A 13678-nucleotide genomic window follows, 5' to 3' on the forward strand; every position below is an offset into this window, starting at 1 on the left:
TAAATTGTACAATGATAACCTAGCCAAAGAAGGTTTATGTTGTTGTTTATGGAGTAGAAAAGGTCTGTATTTAGCACCTGGAGGATGTAATTTGATAGTGGTAGGAGTGTAACCTCAATATAGTGACTGGCTTCTGGTTCTGTTATGGTCTGTTCACAATGGCTGCTATCTTTTGCTGCCAAAACCTCCACAGGCCAGGGGTGGGCAGTGATAAGAGAGTTGGACTAATAATGATTATATTGGGCACACCATTGTGATGGTTTCCTTACTGGTGGATAGTGTAAAGGTAAATTCACATGGGGTTTTTCATCCGGAATCTGAGGCGGAGGCAGTCTCAGGTTCCGGACCAAAAAACGGGTAGCCGCAACTGAAAGTCATTGCACTGCACTGGCATCCAGTTGCGCACACTGCTCCGGATTAGGCCCAATGAATGGGCCTAGTCGGGAGGAGGGAGTGTCTTCAGGCCGAATCGCGAGGCAAATCGGCTTGAAGAATGAGCACCTCGCTTCTTTCTCCGGGAGCCGGAACAAACCAGCTCCCGGAAAACAGAACTGACCGGCTCTCATTTAATTCAATGGGAGCCATCTTTTGGCCAATAGAGATGTCTCCAAGTTAATCTTTCCTATTGTGCCATTGCATTTAAGTATAGTAAAGAATGTAAAAATATCTGGTACTGAACGCCCAAGAAAAGTTAAATTCAGAAAAAAAAAAGTTAATAAGACGTAAAAGATAAAGGGAAACAGTCATTGCCCATCCCCCCTCATCTCACCATATATAGTTTTCTGTCCAGTCAGTAGATCAGAGAAGCGGCGTCTCCGAGTACGATGGACTTCACATTGTGGTTCTGATGAGGAGATTATAAGAGGAATGATTAATGTCTATTATCTTCTCACAGTCTTACCGTTATGATTTCTCCCAAGAAAAGAATTAAAATATATCTTATTATTTCATAAAATATTTCTTCTCAATAACATGAGATGTGACGATGAGATCTGTCACCTGATCTCTGCTGGGTTTCTTGGAAACTTGATTGTAGGGCCAAGCCGGCATTGTAAAACACCCCCATACTATCGGCACCACTTCCCGGGGTGCAGCCAATGTCCAATTTCTCCACAGACTCCCTTATCTAGACAGGTAAGGTAGTGAAGTACAGACATGGATAGGTTCGCCCATAGAAAGTGATCGCTTGCTATACTTGACGCAATTGCTAAGAACTTCTCACCTTCTTTTGGGAGATCTTAAATTTGCTGTTCAGCCCATAGACCCCTTTGTCTACGGCCACGAGCGCCACCTTGGCCTTGTGATCTGCTTGTAGTTGCAGTCTCATGGAAGAACCAGGGCTTTGGACTAAGTTGTCTCTTTCTGTTTTACCCAGTCACCGACAGCTGTGTCAGGGTATAAAATGGGTAGGTTAGCAAACTTTCTACATATATCACATATGGCAGCATAGATGGTTTGAAGATGAGCTGATCTATGTAAGACTATACTGTATGTTCTCTATACAGTCTGTTTCATTATATCACAATTCTTGGCTCTTTTACTTAATATCTGCAGATTATAAAACCACAAAGGAAACTAGATTATTCTTTGAAATAAGAGTCCTCACCGTTCCCATACAGGAGTCCATTACATCCACCCAGACAGAATCTGCGACAATGTCATTTCCAGCAATGTAATATCCAACTATACGGAAGGATGGGGTGAATTCGTCTGTGATGGGGAGAGACATGGTAACCAAAGTCTGACCCTGCAGCCGAGGTTTTTTGCCCACTTTCAGTAGCTTGCCCTTGTTCATGATCTAAAAAGGATGAAAACATAGATGGGTCTTATATTTTCTTCTAACAATGATCTGGTCATAGGATTCATGATGATACAATAATTTCTACAGATTGTGTCTTCTCCCTAGTGCAGTGGCATAACAAACCAGGTAGTAGCAGTAGTGGCTGCCAGTTATCTGTTAACAGATATTCATGAACTGCAAAAATGAAGATTGTAGGCAGCACTACTCATGTAACAGGTCAAATGACCTGCGTGGGTATAGACAAAAAAATGCACAATATGGGTGGTGCTCTAAGTAGAAAAATAGCAGAAGTAACATAGGTAAATAGAAAAATACTTGCCACTCACCCAGATGCGTAAAATGCTATCTTTATTCTTAACAGTCCAGGTTAAAATAACATAAGTACAGGAGGAGGCACACTCGAGGTTGAGCGACAGCTGTTTCGTGGTCTAGCTCAGCTGAGCTTGAAAAAGTGCGATAGAGCACGAAACAGCTGTCGCTCAACCTCGAGTGTGCCTCCTCCTGTACTTATGTTATTTTAACCTGGACTGTTAAGAATAAAGATAGCATTTTACGCATCTGGGTGAGTGCCAAGTATTTTTCTATTTACCTAAGATATTCATGAGCGTCTACCCTGAATGAAGTTAAGCTGTTATGGGAAATATAGAAATAGTTTACCAGGTAGGTGATGTGTTGTATCTGGTCCTGAACAGCTGCATTGTTATTACGAATATTGAAATATACTGAAATTCTGTCTCCAGCTTTGATTTCCGTGGCGGTGATAAAGATGTGCAGGTAATTTCCAGCAGACTGATAAGCATTGGCCGTCATTGATGCAGTTGCTTGCTGAGCAGGAGGGATATCAGGATGTGATGTCCTCACCTGGAATCAGAAGAGATTGGAACAATACAGTCTCCAGTTAGTTAATATTAACACATAATAAAATTAATACAATTTCTCTCTAAACCAATTCAACTCAATGTCTTGACTAAAAATTGGGATCCATTTTGTTGGGATGCTATACACCCGCTCACCAAACAAGCTTGTGAGACACTGGATGTGACCATAAAGGAGGACTCTGCTTCCACACTCACTTCCATGCTCAACTATCACACTAGGCTACAAAGAAGTGAAGAAAGCTTAGCACATGTATATCCTCACAAATAGCTGCCACCACCAACGCTTCCGGGAGATGAGACACCAATATACCCAAACTCGCACACATGCAACCTCTGGCACCAACAGTGTACCTCTAGAATGTGCTGGCACGCAAAAGGGTGACAAAGTAGTGTTTAAATAAGGCAATCCATAGTTTACTATGAAATCTGTAGGATGTCCGTGTTATATATGAATGTCCTGAGCATTGTCTACACTATTGGATGTTATCTGCTGTGGCTCATGTACTTCCGTGCAGAGATACTCACAGTGACTTGGAGGACATTAGTATTTGCTGCAGTATTCAGTGTCAGCCTGGCCGTCCCCTCCGGTCCTGTTATACCCTCTTCATGTCCTGGATCAGCCACCACTGGTACCCGAATCGCTGGAGAACCATCAGGATTTGTCACAAGCACCTTTGAAAAAAAAATGCATTTTAGAAATATATAGAATGTATGTGGAATACAAAGCATAGGAATTGTCATTTACGTCCATTATAGATGGAGGACCACAATTATCTGCAAATAACCTTACAAAAAACTGCATTAAATCTTCTACTCATCTTATCTGCTGTGTATATGGAGGAAGAGAAGTGACAACCAAATTGAATTGAAGTTCTAAGGGAAAAAAAATCATTTTGGTTGAGCCCCATTCCAAGTGCCATACCTTGTGTCTCTCCAATGATGTAGCCATAGGAGGGCTTGTTATTTGCTGGACAGGTTTTAGTTTATGTTGGTATTGTTTTACCATGAAATATAAGTAAGTTAACTTTATTAAACGTTTGTAGTGATATCATAGTTACATAGTTACATAGTAGATGAGGTTGGATAAAGACATGAGTCCATCAAGTCCATCCTATAACCCTACAATCCCTACAGTGTTGATCCAGGGGAAGGCAAAAAACCCCATGAGGCTCATGCCAATTGCCCTATTTCAGGGGAAAAAATTCCTTCCCGACTCCGACCCTGGATCAACGTAGTGATATCAGATGGATTATTTTATGGTGATCTAATTTATTTAAACTAGTAAATAACTTTTTTATTTGAAAGTGTTCAATTTATATGTGGGAGTATTTTTTTGATTACACTTTATAATATTTATGGCACTTTCTTCTATGTTACAGTGATAGGTCTAATATGACCGATGGATAGAGAGTTTTCCGTCCCCACCCTTCCTCATGGCTGGACACGTCCACTTATGTGTATCACAGGTTACTAAAGGCAACATGATTCTACAATAACTTAAAACAATGGGAAATATATCCTATGAATGTTTATGTGAGACCTCCCGATTGGGTGGGGGAGGTGTGAAGTGAAGCCTTACAAGAGTTTGGCTAGCATGTTGGGATATTGTCATGTCATGGTTTAATGAGAACCTGCAAACTGGAGATCAATTAAGTGTAGACGCATCCGTATGGCAGACCGCTACTGTGGCAGGAAATATGAGACATAAGATAAGATAAGATAAGATAGTCCCACAGTGGGGAAATTTCAGAAGGACTATGTATATGATACGGTATGCAGATCATTGTTGTTGTGAGGAATGTACTTGTGGGTCATCATACACATATGGCTGTACCATGTACTTTTATATATATAGCATTTGCCAAAAATGGATCACATACCAAAAGGTCATAGGGCATTCCAGGTTTGAAATAATTGGAGGATTTGGTGAATAGAACGTTGTACGGTGATCTCACGATGTAAATATCTTCCAAATCACTTTCTACCATCTCACTGCCTGAAAGGAAGATGGGAATGTAGATGGTGAATACAAATCTAATGGATCATGTGGTATAGGACGCTGGGATGTGATGGTAACATATTAGATGAGGTTGGATGAAGACACAGGTCCATCAGGTCCAACCTATAACACTAGAGTGTTGATCCAGATAAAGGAAACACATCCCATGAGGCCGATGCCAATTGTGTCATATCAGGGGAAATTCCAGCGATGACATCAGTCCGGACAATACAATTTTCCATATCTTTCCAGTTGTCAATATGGGAATGTTTAAGGTCTGTCCCCGAACTGATTGGGTTCATTTATTTTGGGATGGCTTTTTGTAATCCTGACCCCCTCTTCAGTCTGGCACATGCCTGAACCCGGCCATTAAAATACTAGACTTTCCTGGGAAATTCTGGCAATTCGAAGACAACAAGAACACCAGACCAAATTCATAGGAATCCAATTAATTTATCAATGTGATTTGGAATTTGGGAAAGAACCCATAAATACAGATATTGCTATAACCTACTTTAAGGTTAAGGCCACACGTAACAAGCCTCAGCAAAAATCACTGCAGGAAAAAAAAAGCGGAAACGCATCATGTTTTTTTCTCTAGCCCCCACCATTCCTGAGCTATCAGTGCAGTTATTTTCTTTACCAAATATGTTATTTCAACCATTTACTGTCAGGTGGACGGACCTTGAGAGGGTTTGCCCACCTGACAGTAGAAAGCATAACTGTGCAGAAATAAGCAGAATTGATTGCACAGGAACGGTGAGCGCTAGAGAAAAAAATCCAACTCCTTCAGAATCGGTGGAGCTGGACCTCTGGAAGGATGAAAAGAACTGGAATTGGTAAAGTAAAGGCCCCTCTAACAGATTGGTCTCAGCTCTTTCAAAGATTGGATCAAGGAAAATGCAGATGAGAAAAATAAGCATAAAATAATATATCATAAAAAGCACTGAAGTCGGTATATCATTCTTAGACAGAAAAAATAGTGCATAAAGTAATACCCCCAAAAAATCTTGCATAAATTCATATGCACGAACCCCAATCACAATAAAGCTGAGGCCCCACTTAGCGTAAACGCAGCTTTTTTTGTGACAGATTTTACTGCATTGGTTTTGAGCCAAAGCCAGGAGTGGATTGAGCAGAAGTATGGAGAGAAGTAGAAGAATTTCCTATATATTTCTCATTCCTTTTGTAGCCATTCTTGGCTTGGCTCAAAAAAGCACAGCAAAAAAAGCAGCACGTTCGCAATGGGGCCTCGGCTTAAATGTACTCTGAAAACCATTTTTGCTGCGTTTCTCTCTGAAGTTTTTCTTCCCTTAAAGGGATTCTACCATTAAAAATCTTTTTTTCTGTGGCTAACACGTCGGTATAGCCTTTAGAAAGGCCATTCGTCTCCTACCTTTAGAGGAGATCTCCGCCGCGCCGTTCCTTAGTAATACCGTTTTTTACCGGTATGTAAATTAGTTCTCTTGCAGCGATGGGGGCGGGCCCCAGCGCTGAAAATGCGATGAGGGCGTCCCCACGGCTGCCAGAGAACAGGATCCTGCGCCACCTCTATCTTCTGCTGGATCCTCCCCTTCTTTCTTCAGCAGCGTCACCTCTGTCGGCTCTGACACTAGTAGAGCCGACTGCGCATGCTCGCAATTACGGCCTCGGAACTATGGCCGCGCATGCGCAGTCGGCTTTACTAGTGTAAGAGCCGACAGAGGTGATGCTGCTGAAGAAAGAAGGGGAGGATCCAGCAGAAGATAGAGGCGGCGCAGGATCCTGTTCTCTGGCAGCCGTGGGGACGCCCTCATTGCATTTTCAGCGCTGGGGCCCGCCCCCATTGCTGCAAGAGAACTAATTTACATACCGGTAAAAAACGGTATTACTAAGGAACGGAGCGGCGGAGATCTCATCTAAAGGTAGGAGACGAATGGCCTTTCTAAAGGCTATTCCGACTTGTTAGCCACAGAAAAAAGTTTTTTAATGGTAGAATCCTTTTAAATCTATAGGGGAAATGCAAGTGTTTCCCAAGGTAAAATGGAACTACACAGGGTGAAGAGCAGGAGTCAGATGGCTCCTTCCACTGTGTAGTGGCCATGCTGGACTACTACATCTCAGCTGTCATAGGAGCTCCAAACTGGTAACGTGCACTGGTGCTGGGTGTCAGAGCTACAAAAATCTAAATAATAAATTAAATAAATGACCTATTCTTTAGATATGGAAGAGGATAAGATATTCCTTTAACAGTTCCACCATGGGGAAATCCCGTACATGTCACTCCACGCTATGGGGTGCTAAAGTAGGGTTCCATAACTTAATGTAATGTATTAACAAACTTGGCACTCCAATGGTTTCAGATGCAATTTGAAGGTGATTTATTATGTTATACATCCAAAATACATTATGACGTTTGGGTTGACACTATGCAACCTTCATCAGACACAGATTGTCCACAGTATGAGAGATGCGGATGCCATGTGGAATAGAGGATGGGCTGTGGTAAGGCTGTGGAGATACTTTGAAATCACATCTGATCTTGGAGTACCAAGTTTTTTATATACATTATATAGGCTAAAAAAACTGTACCTGCCAGTAGACCCGAGTACTCACCAGAATCAGTGACGATAGTGAGTGACATATATAAGGTATACTGTAACATCTCATCAGCATTTCTAAAGTTCTTCAGAAGATCTTCTCTCCTCAACACAACTCGTCCTTCTCCATTCTCAATCTAACGGACAGAAAATGGTTACCAACAGAAAGAAGATCAATAGTAAATATTGGTAGAGGAATAATAATAAATCCAACCAAAGAAGAAAGAAAAGACCTAAGACCACCGTATAGCAAGTGACAAGATTCTGTTACAATAAAGCAGACGTGTTCTTGGTGACATTCCAAATAGTTTCTTCTTCTTACCGAAACTCGTCTCAGGGTATTTGATAGACTGGTCCTTCCATCATCTGTCTTGATCCCAAATATTACCAATGCTTTGCCATTTACAGGTTCCCCATAGAGGTACCTGATATAGAAGAGAAGATTTCATAGATAGCAGTAATGTGGGGCGCACAGTCCTGTCCTGCCTATATATCCCTGATCACTAGAACATACAAGATATCACTGACCATAAATACTGACACACCATCATCAGACTGGCCATAGACGTGAGATGAGTCCGTGGACGCCTTATTGTAGTATGTGTCACTGCAAACTATACTTGGTGGCAAAAAGTACAATAACCAGGTGGCTGCAAAACTCAGCATGCAGATATATCTCGGGCAGATATGTACCAGATCGGTAAGTGATTACAGGTGTGCTCTGATTAGATATTATATGTGTTTCATGATATTCCATAACAAGACTCTGAGAATACTTTTGGGTAGTGTACCTCATCACCCTGTCTCTACCCAGACCATCTCCAGGTCTTTAGCAGAAGGAAAGTTGGTGTCACAGCGCTCATTAATTGTCCCACCATTAACAGTCAGCCACCGTCACCTTATATTAGAGGGGTGTTATGAATGAGAAACCCATATCCTCTATTCACACTGATCTGGTTCTTACTTTGCTTTAATATCTACGGAAAATTCAGGATCATCGACATAAAAATATTTCTTCTCTGGGATCAGCTGAATGTCAAATGTAGGTAGGACTGTATGGGGAAAAGTAGAAATTGTTAGAAATTCTTTTAAAACTGAATATAACCTGATATGCCCAATAGAAATATTTCCTTACCATATTCTTTCACCTCAAAGTGTGTGGTGTAAATATACAGCGGAGAGTCCTGGTATTTTGCTGATATGGTCCATACACCCAGACTGCGGGAGCAGATAGATATGGCATTATATTATATGCGTCCAATACGGTACTATTAATATGGGCACTTTATGGATATACTTATTAGACACTATATGGTGTGCGCTGTATGACTATTCCTATTATATCAGCACTGTATGGCACTTTCTATATGGTATGTACGAATATTGGCGTCGTGTAACTATCACTATTTATATGGCAGTTGTATGGTGCTATTAATATAGTCAGTTTAGATTTGGATAATCTAATCTCTATAGATATAATGAGAGATGGGCTTAATCGGTACACAAGGAACCGGACTGAATTTGAATATTCCAAATTGTTCAAGTTTTAACAAATCCAAACAATCTGGAATTCATCTCGGAAGAACAAAAATGGCAGCCACTGATAAATTATTATACTATCGGGTCTTTTCAACGCTCTTAGGTGAGATGGGCATGCCGAGGATCATAATGTCATGACGCTTGGCTGGTCCATATGACCACTGGTGGCCCAATCACATGCCTCAGTGGTGACCCTGGGTGTCACAAACTGAAAAGGACAGAATCTACGAACTGAGACACCTTGGGTTATTCCTCTGGCAGATCTCTACACTGAAATGACCGCAAGAGGTGCGTGGAGGAGAATTTCGGCTTGGATCATCTGATTACAGGAATAGAGCGTAATAATCTGTCTTACAAGTGAAATTGGATGTCTTATTCCAAGTCTAAGATGACAAACAGTGTTGACCCAATCCATTAGAAGGAGTTTTCACTGCATTGGACTACATGCCGGCCATCCAGTTCTAGGCGTTCCGTTGCCCTCAAGACAACACTCACATCAAAATGGCTGGAATTGGGGTCTGTCCTCTTCAGCCAAGAGCTCCAATTTGTGTTAAAGCAATGATATCCAGACTTTGATCCGGAGACCATGTGGACCATGAACCAGATGTACTTGGTTGGTCATAGATTTTCCTAGCGTGAACTCTGGCAAATCACATTGACCAGATACTTGTTGTGTGGCATGTGATAGTTACCTCAGTAGGTCTGGCAGTCTGTGGGATACAGAGATGATACCGGAGTCTTCTTCAGTCCGGACTTTCTCTCTTTTAACAATGACATTTTCAGGGTTCTGTAGAATGAAAAAAAAATGAGAAGAAACAACCAATGTAATGGGGTAAAATATTATCATCTGGGAACATCTGGCCCTTAACATTAAAAGTAATCATTTAAGATTTTAGAATTTGTTGTACTTCAGTCTAGAGTCATATTCCAGGTTATTGTAGTATTGTGTGGTACTATGTGACACTATTATGCAGAAACTGTATTAGAGTACTATGAATGGGGTACTGTGTGATCATAGTATGGCAGTAATATAAGGACACACATCAGCAGTAATATTTGGGCACTTTCATGGCTCACTCCACATTTCCTACCATATAACTATGTTATTTTTATAATGCAGAAGATATTGTATGTGATATGACAGAGCTTGTGCCCGGTGTAATCTATTCACTGAATAAACTATTTCACTAAAATTAGTACTGACTGATTTATAGGATTTTATAAGTAGATGTTTCAATTCACATTAAAGAGTAACTTAATGTATACCCCAAATATAAAACAACTTTCATACATGAATTTAAGTGAATGATATAAGAGATAGATATAAGAGATAGATATAAGAAACGTTTCAATATATATTTGTAAGAAATAGGTTTCCTTCTTTACTTATCAGACTGAGTTACTTTAGGACTCTATGGAGAGGGGAGGGGGAGAAGAAGACTGCTGGATCAGACTCTACCACTGCACAAAATGAGGCAATATATCAGTAACCTGCCTCCCCCTATGACGCTATGTAAATGTCAGGATCTGTGTTTTGTTTATAAAATGCTTGTATGTTTTTGGTGGTGTTCATCTAGGGATTTGAGCCGGTGGCCAGTAGTTCTTTGGTGGATTCTCTTTGCCACTGAGCTGTTGAGTTAGTGGTTGGCCATCTGCCACAGTGTCTACTTGAGCTTGCTTTGTGTCTTAGGGCCCCTTCACACGGCGTAAGCACTCGGCTCATTCGGAGCTTTACGCGCGCTCCCATTGAAGTGAATGGGAAGTGTTTAGAAGCGCTCACGTGTACGGCTCCGAAGGAGCCGAGCGCTTACGCCGTGTGAAGGGGCCCTCAGTAGATGCGAGCTTCAGGTGTGTGTAATTGTCGTCAACCTATCAGGTCTTTCCGGGGTCTGTATAAAGCGGACTGCTGGCTTCAGTCCTCACTGGCTTTTGTGGTTACCACCTAGGATTCTTGGCCCAGTCTTGAAGGAGAGTGTGAGAGTCTGCTTTTCCCTCTTACATTCCTGCTCAACCCCTGTCCTGCATTTCTGGCTCCCTGTCACTGTTTGCTATTAGTGAGTTTCTGTTTAGGGCTTCAGGATTGTTTTGCCCCTGTCCTGTGATACCCTTTCCTCACTCCACTCTTCCTCTCCTCAGTTCCTGTTGTGTGTTTATGGTTGTGCTGCGCCTGTTAGTTCTCCAGCACATCCCATCCTAGTTAGTACTGTTTGCAGCTGCACCTATTCTTTCGCTAGGGGTGACCGCCTCTAGTATCCCAGTCCCTAGCCTCTTCCAGCTCTCACGCCACCTGTCTGTTAGGTCTTCGCGTTCAGAGAGCCAGTAGTTGTCGGGGCCAAGCTTAGCTCGGGTACAGCTGACCCTGAGGCAGGGCCTAGTCAGCCGCCATAGCGCCAGGGACAGCTTTCCTACCCCGTTTCCCTAGTAGTGCTAGCACCATTCAGTACCACGGTTGTCGGGCATTGACACAACCATGACAGTAAACAAATAGACTAAGTGAAGATAAGGCGGAGAGCAGCCTGAAGAAGGAAAGATATTTCTTTAATAAGAAATACAAAGTTTCTTATATTTACCTGCTCTATTCATTTATGAAGTGTTGTTTTATCATCGGAGGTGCACTTTAAATTGTTAAGGGTTTTCTGCTTTATATTTTTCTCTAATGTGTTATTTTTGCACTTTCTAGCTCCTCCTTTGTGGAAAGAAACTGAATCATAGTTGTAGAGTTAATAAAGTTGAAACAAAGACCCCTACAAGGCAAAGACCCCAATTATATCATGTCCTGGGCACACTTGAGACACTAGATCACATGACACAGCTGAGGACCAGAAGGCAGTGGATAACTTATAGATACAGCCACAACTAGTAATAATGCAATACATCTGGCCACAGATTTTTGTAGGAATGTTACTTTAACACCTACTTGGTATCATGAGTTTCTTAGCTTTGTGCTCACAGTTGTAATAACGATAAACTTTGTCTTACCAGATATTCAACGATCACAGTTTTATTCATAGAAGACATCTTGTAATTCATAAAGAAAATATTGTAGAGAACTGTGGATAGAAGACAGAAGATAAGTTGGTAACTGTTCCAAATGGATGGAGCCTCTGAGAAGGACTTTGTATAGAAGATGTGGTTGTCATAAGGTAAACTCCTCATAGGAGAACTTGGTAGATGACATACAGTACTGACTATCCAAATATCACTAAAATGAGATGTGTAGCAAGTGCTCCATACCCATCACAGTCCGTGTTATACCTTTAGACCCCGGGGTGTAGATGGTCTTGTCCTTTTGGATGAAGATATATCCACTTTGATGGCTCAGCAGGACAATTTTTTCCATATTACACACGGGAGACCTCACCGTCACGTACACATATTGTTTGGCTTTTGGGTCCATTGCTAATTCTTTAGATGGAATCTGACAAGATAAAGAAAGAAAATACCAAGTGCCCCATTAGTTCATGAAAGAGATAATGCACATTCGTTTTTTGCCCATTGTGTTATACCACAATTTTACCGTGACTTTAGCTGTGCCCAGGAAATTGTTTCCATTATTCAGGGAGATCTTCTGCTTTGTCAAACTCAAAGTTCTCTTGGGAAAGTCTTGAATCTCAACATCGGCCTCAAAAGCCTTGTTGTGTCCGTCTATGACGATGGTTTCTTCACTCTCCAGACGTAGCACGCTGGGTGTAATAAGAGTGCACCTAACACAGAAGATACAAAAGAAACATTCAGAACAGACAATAGGGTTGTATGGTGGGTTGAAGATTTGGGAGCCGGCAGGGGCCGGGATCGGTAAGTGACGCAGCGGATCCCACAGGTCCCAGGTCATGTGACTTCCCAGACGTCATTGAAGATGGCTGACACCACCAAGGACTGCAGCGGAGCCGGATATAGGTAAGTAACAGTGTTTTATATGTTGATCCCCTCCCCCCCCCCCCCCCCCCGGTCTCTGATTATTATACTCTGAAAAGAACCCAGAGTATAATAATTGTTCATGGCTGTTCACAATGGGTCAAAATACTGTGTATAGAGGCCACTATGGGGCATAATATGAAGCACAGGGGCCACTATGGGGTGTAATAGTATGTGCAGGGGCCACTATGGGGTGTAATAGTATGTGCAGGGGCCACTATGGGGTGTAATAGTGTGTGCAGGGGCCACTATGGGGTGTAATAGTGTGTGCAGGGGCCACTATGGGGTGTAATAGTGTGTGCAGGGGCCACTATGGGGTGTAATAATGTGTGCAGGGGTCATTATGGGGCATAATACTGTGTGCAGGGGTCATTATGGGCCATAATAGAGTGTGCAGGAATGCGGGGGGGGTCAGTCAGGGTCTTCGGCGTCGGTCAGGGTGGGGAGACCCCCATGTCAAAAGTTCGCCACGGGGCCCTGCCATTCCTAGTTACGCAACTGCCTCTGTCCAAAGGAATAGAAAATCATTGTACTTACGGTTGTCCAAAGCAGCCAACCAGAAGACAGAGGAGGGTGAGCCAGAGAAGTCTGCACCCCATGGTGTATCCACTATGAACTGTAGCTGCTGCTGGGCACTGAGGTTATATATCATCTACGGGAAGAACAAAGCAAACAGTCCCTGCAAACTATTGCAAAATGTAGATCTTGTGTCATATCAAAGTCTGATCTGCAAGGATTAATGACACACAGAGACAATGGCATCCAAACAAAGAATCAGAGACAAAAGTGCATAGTACATAGGTTTATGGGCCCTAAATATATGATGGGGGGCAATTTGTCACTGCTCCTTTTGTCATACTGCTGCCCTATTATGTGGCTCACGGGTCCATGCAAGAATCAGGAGTGACTACAAACTGCATTGCTGATATATACAAATATACAAGACTCTCTATTCCCCTATAATGTG

General features: G+C 42.1%; 1 protein-coding gene across 1 annotated transcript in view; it reads right to left on the reverse strand.

Annotated features, from left to right (window-relative positions):
• The window catches only part of LOC142202397 (complement C3-like), a 68234-nt gene extending 54924 nt beyond the window's left edge, over positions 1-13310 (reverse strand). Inside the window, 17 exon segments of the mRNA XM_075272492.1 lie at positions 809-844; positions 1000-1126; positions 1223-1363; positions 1365-1385; positions 1607-1798; positions 2459-2662; positions 3205-3351; positions 4560-4675; positions 7274-7394; positions 7580-7682; positions 8222-8309; positions 8393-8475; positions 9489-9583; positions 11776-11846; positions 12052-12214; positions 12314-12500; positions 13249-13310. Coding sequence (XP_075128593.1) covers positions 809-844; positions 1000-1126; positions 1223-1363; positions 1365-1385; positions 1607-1798; positions 2459-2662; positions 3205-3351; positions 4560-4675; positions 7274-7394; positions 7580-7682; positions 8222-8309; positions 8393-8475; positions 9489-9583; positions 11776-11846; positions 12052-12214; positions 12314-12500; positions 13249-13310 — 1957 coding nt within the window.
• Positions 13311-13678: the final 368 nt, after the last annotated feature.

Source organism: Leptodactylus fuscus, chromosome 5 (assembly GCF_031893055.1).
Source record: "Leptodactylus fuscus isolate aLepFus1 chromosome 5, aLepFus1.hap2, whole genome shotgun sequence".
Lineage (NCBI taxonomy): Eukaryota > Metazoa > Chordata > Amphibia > Anura > Leptodactylidae > Leptodactylus > Leptodactylus fuscus.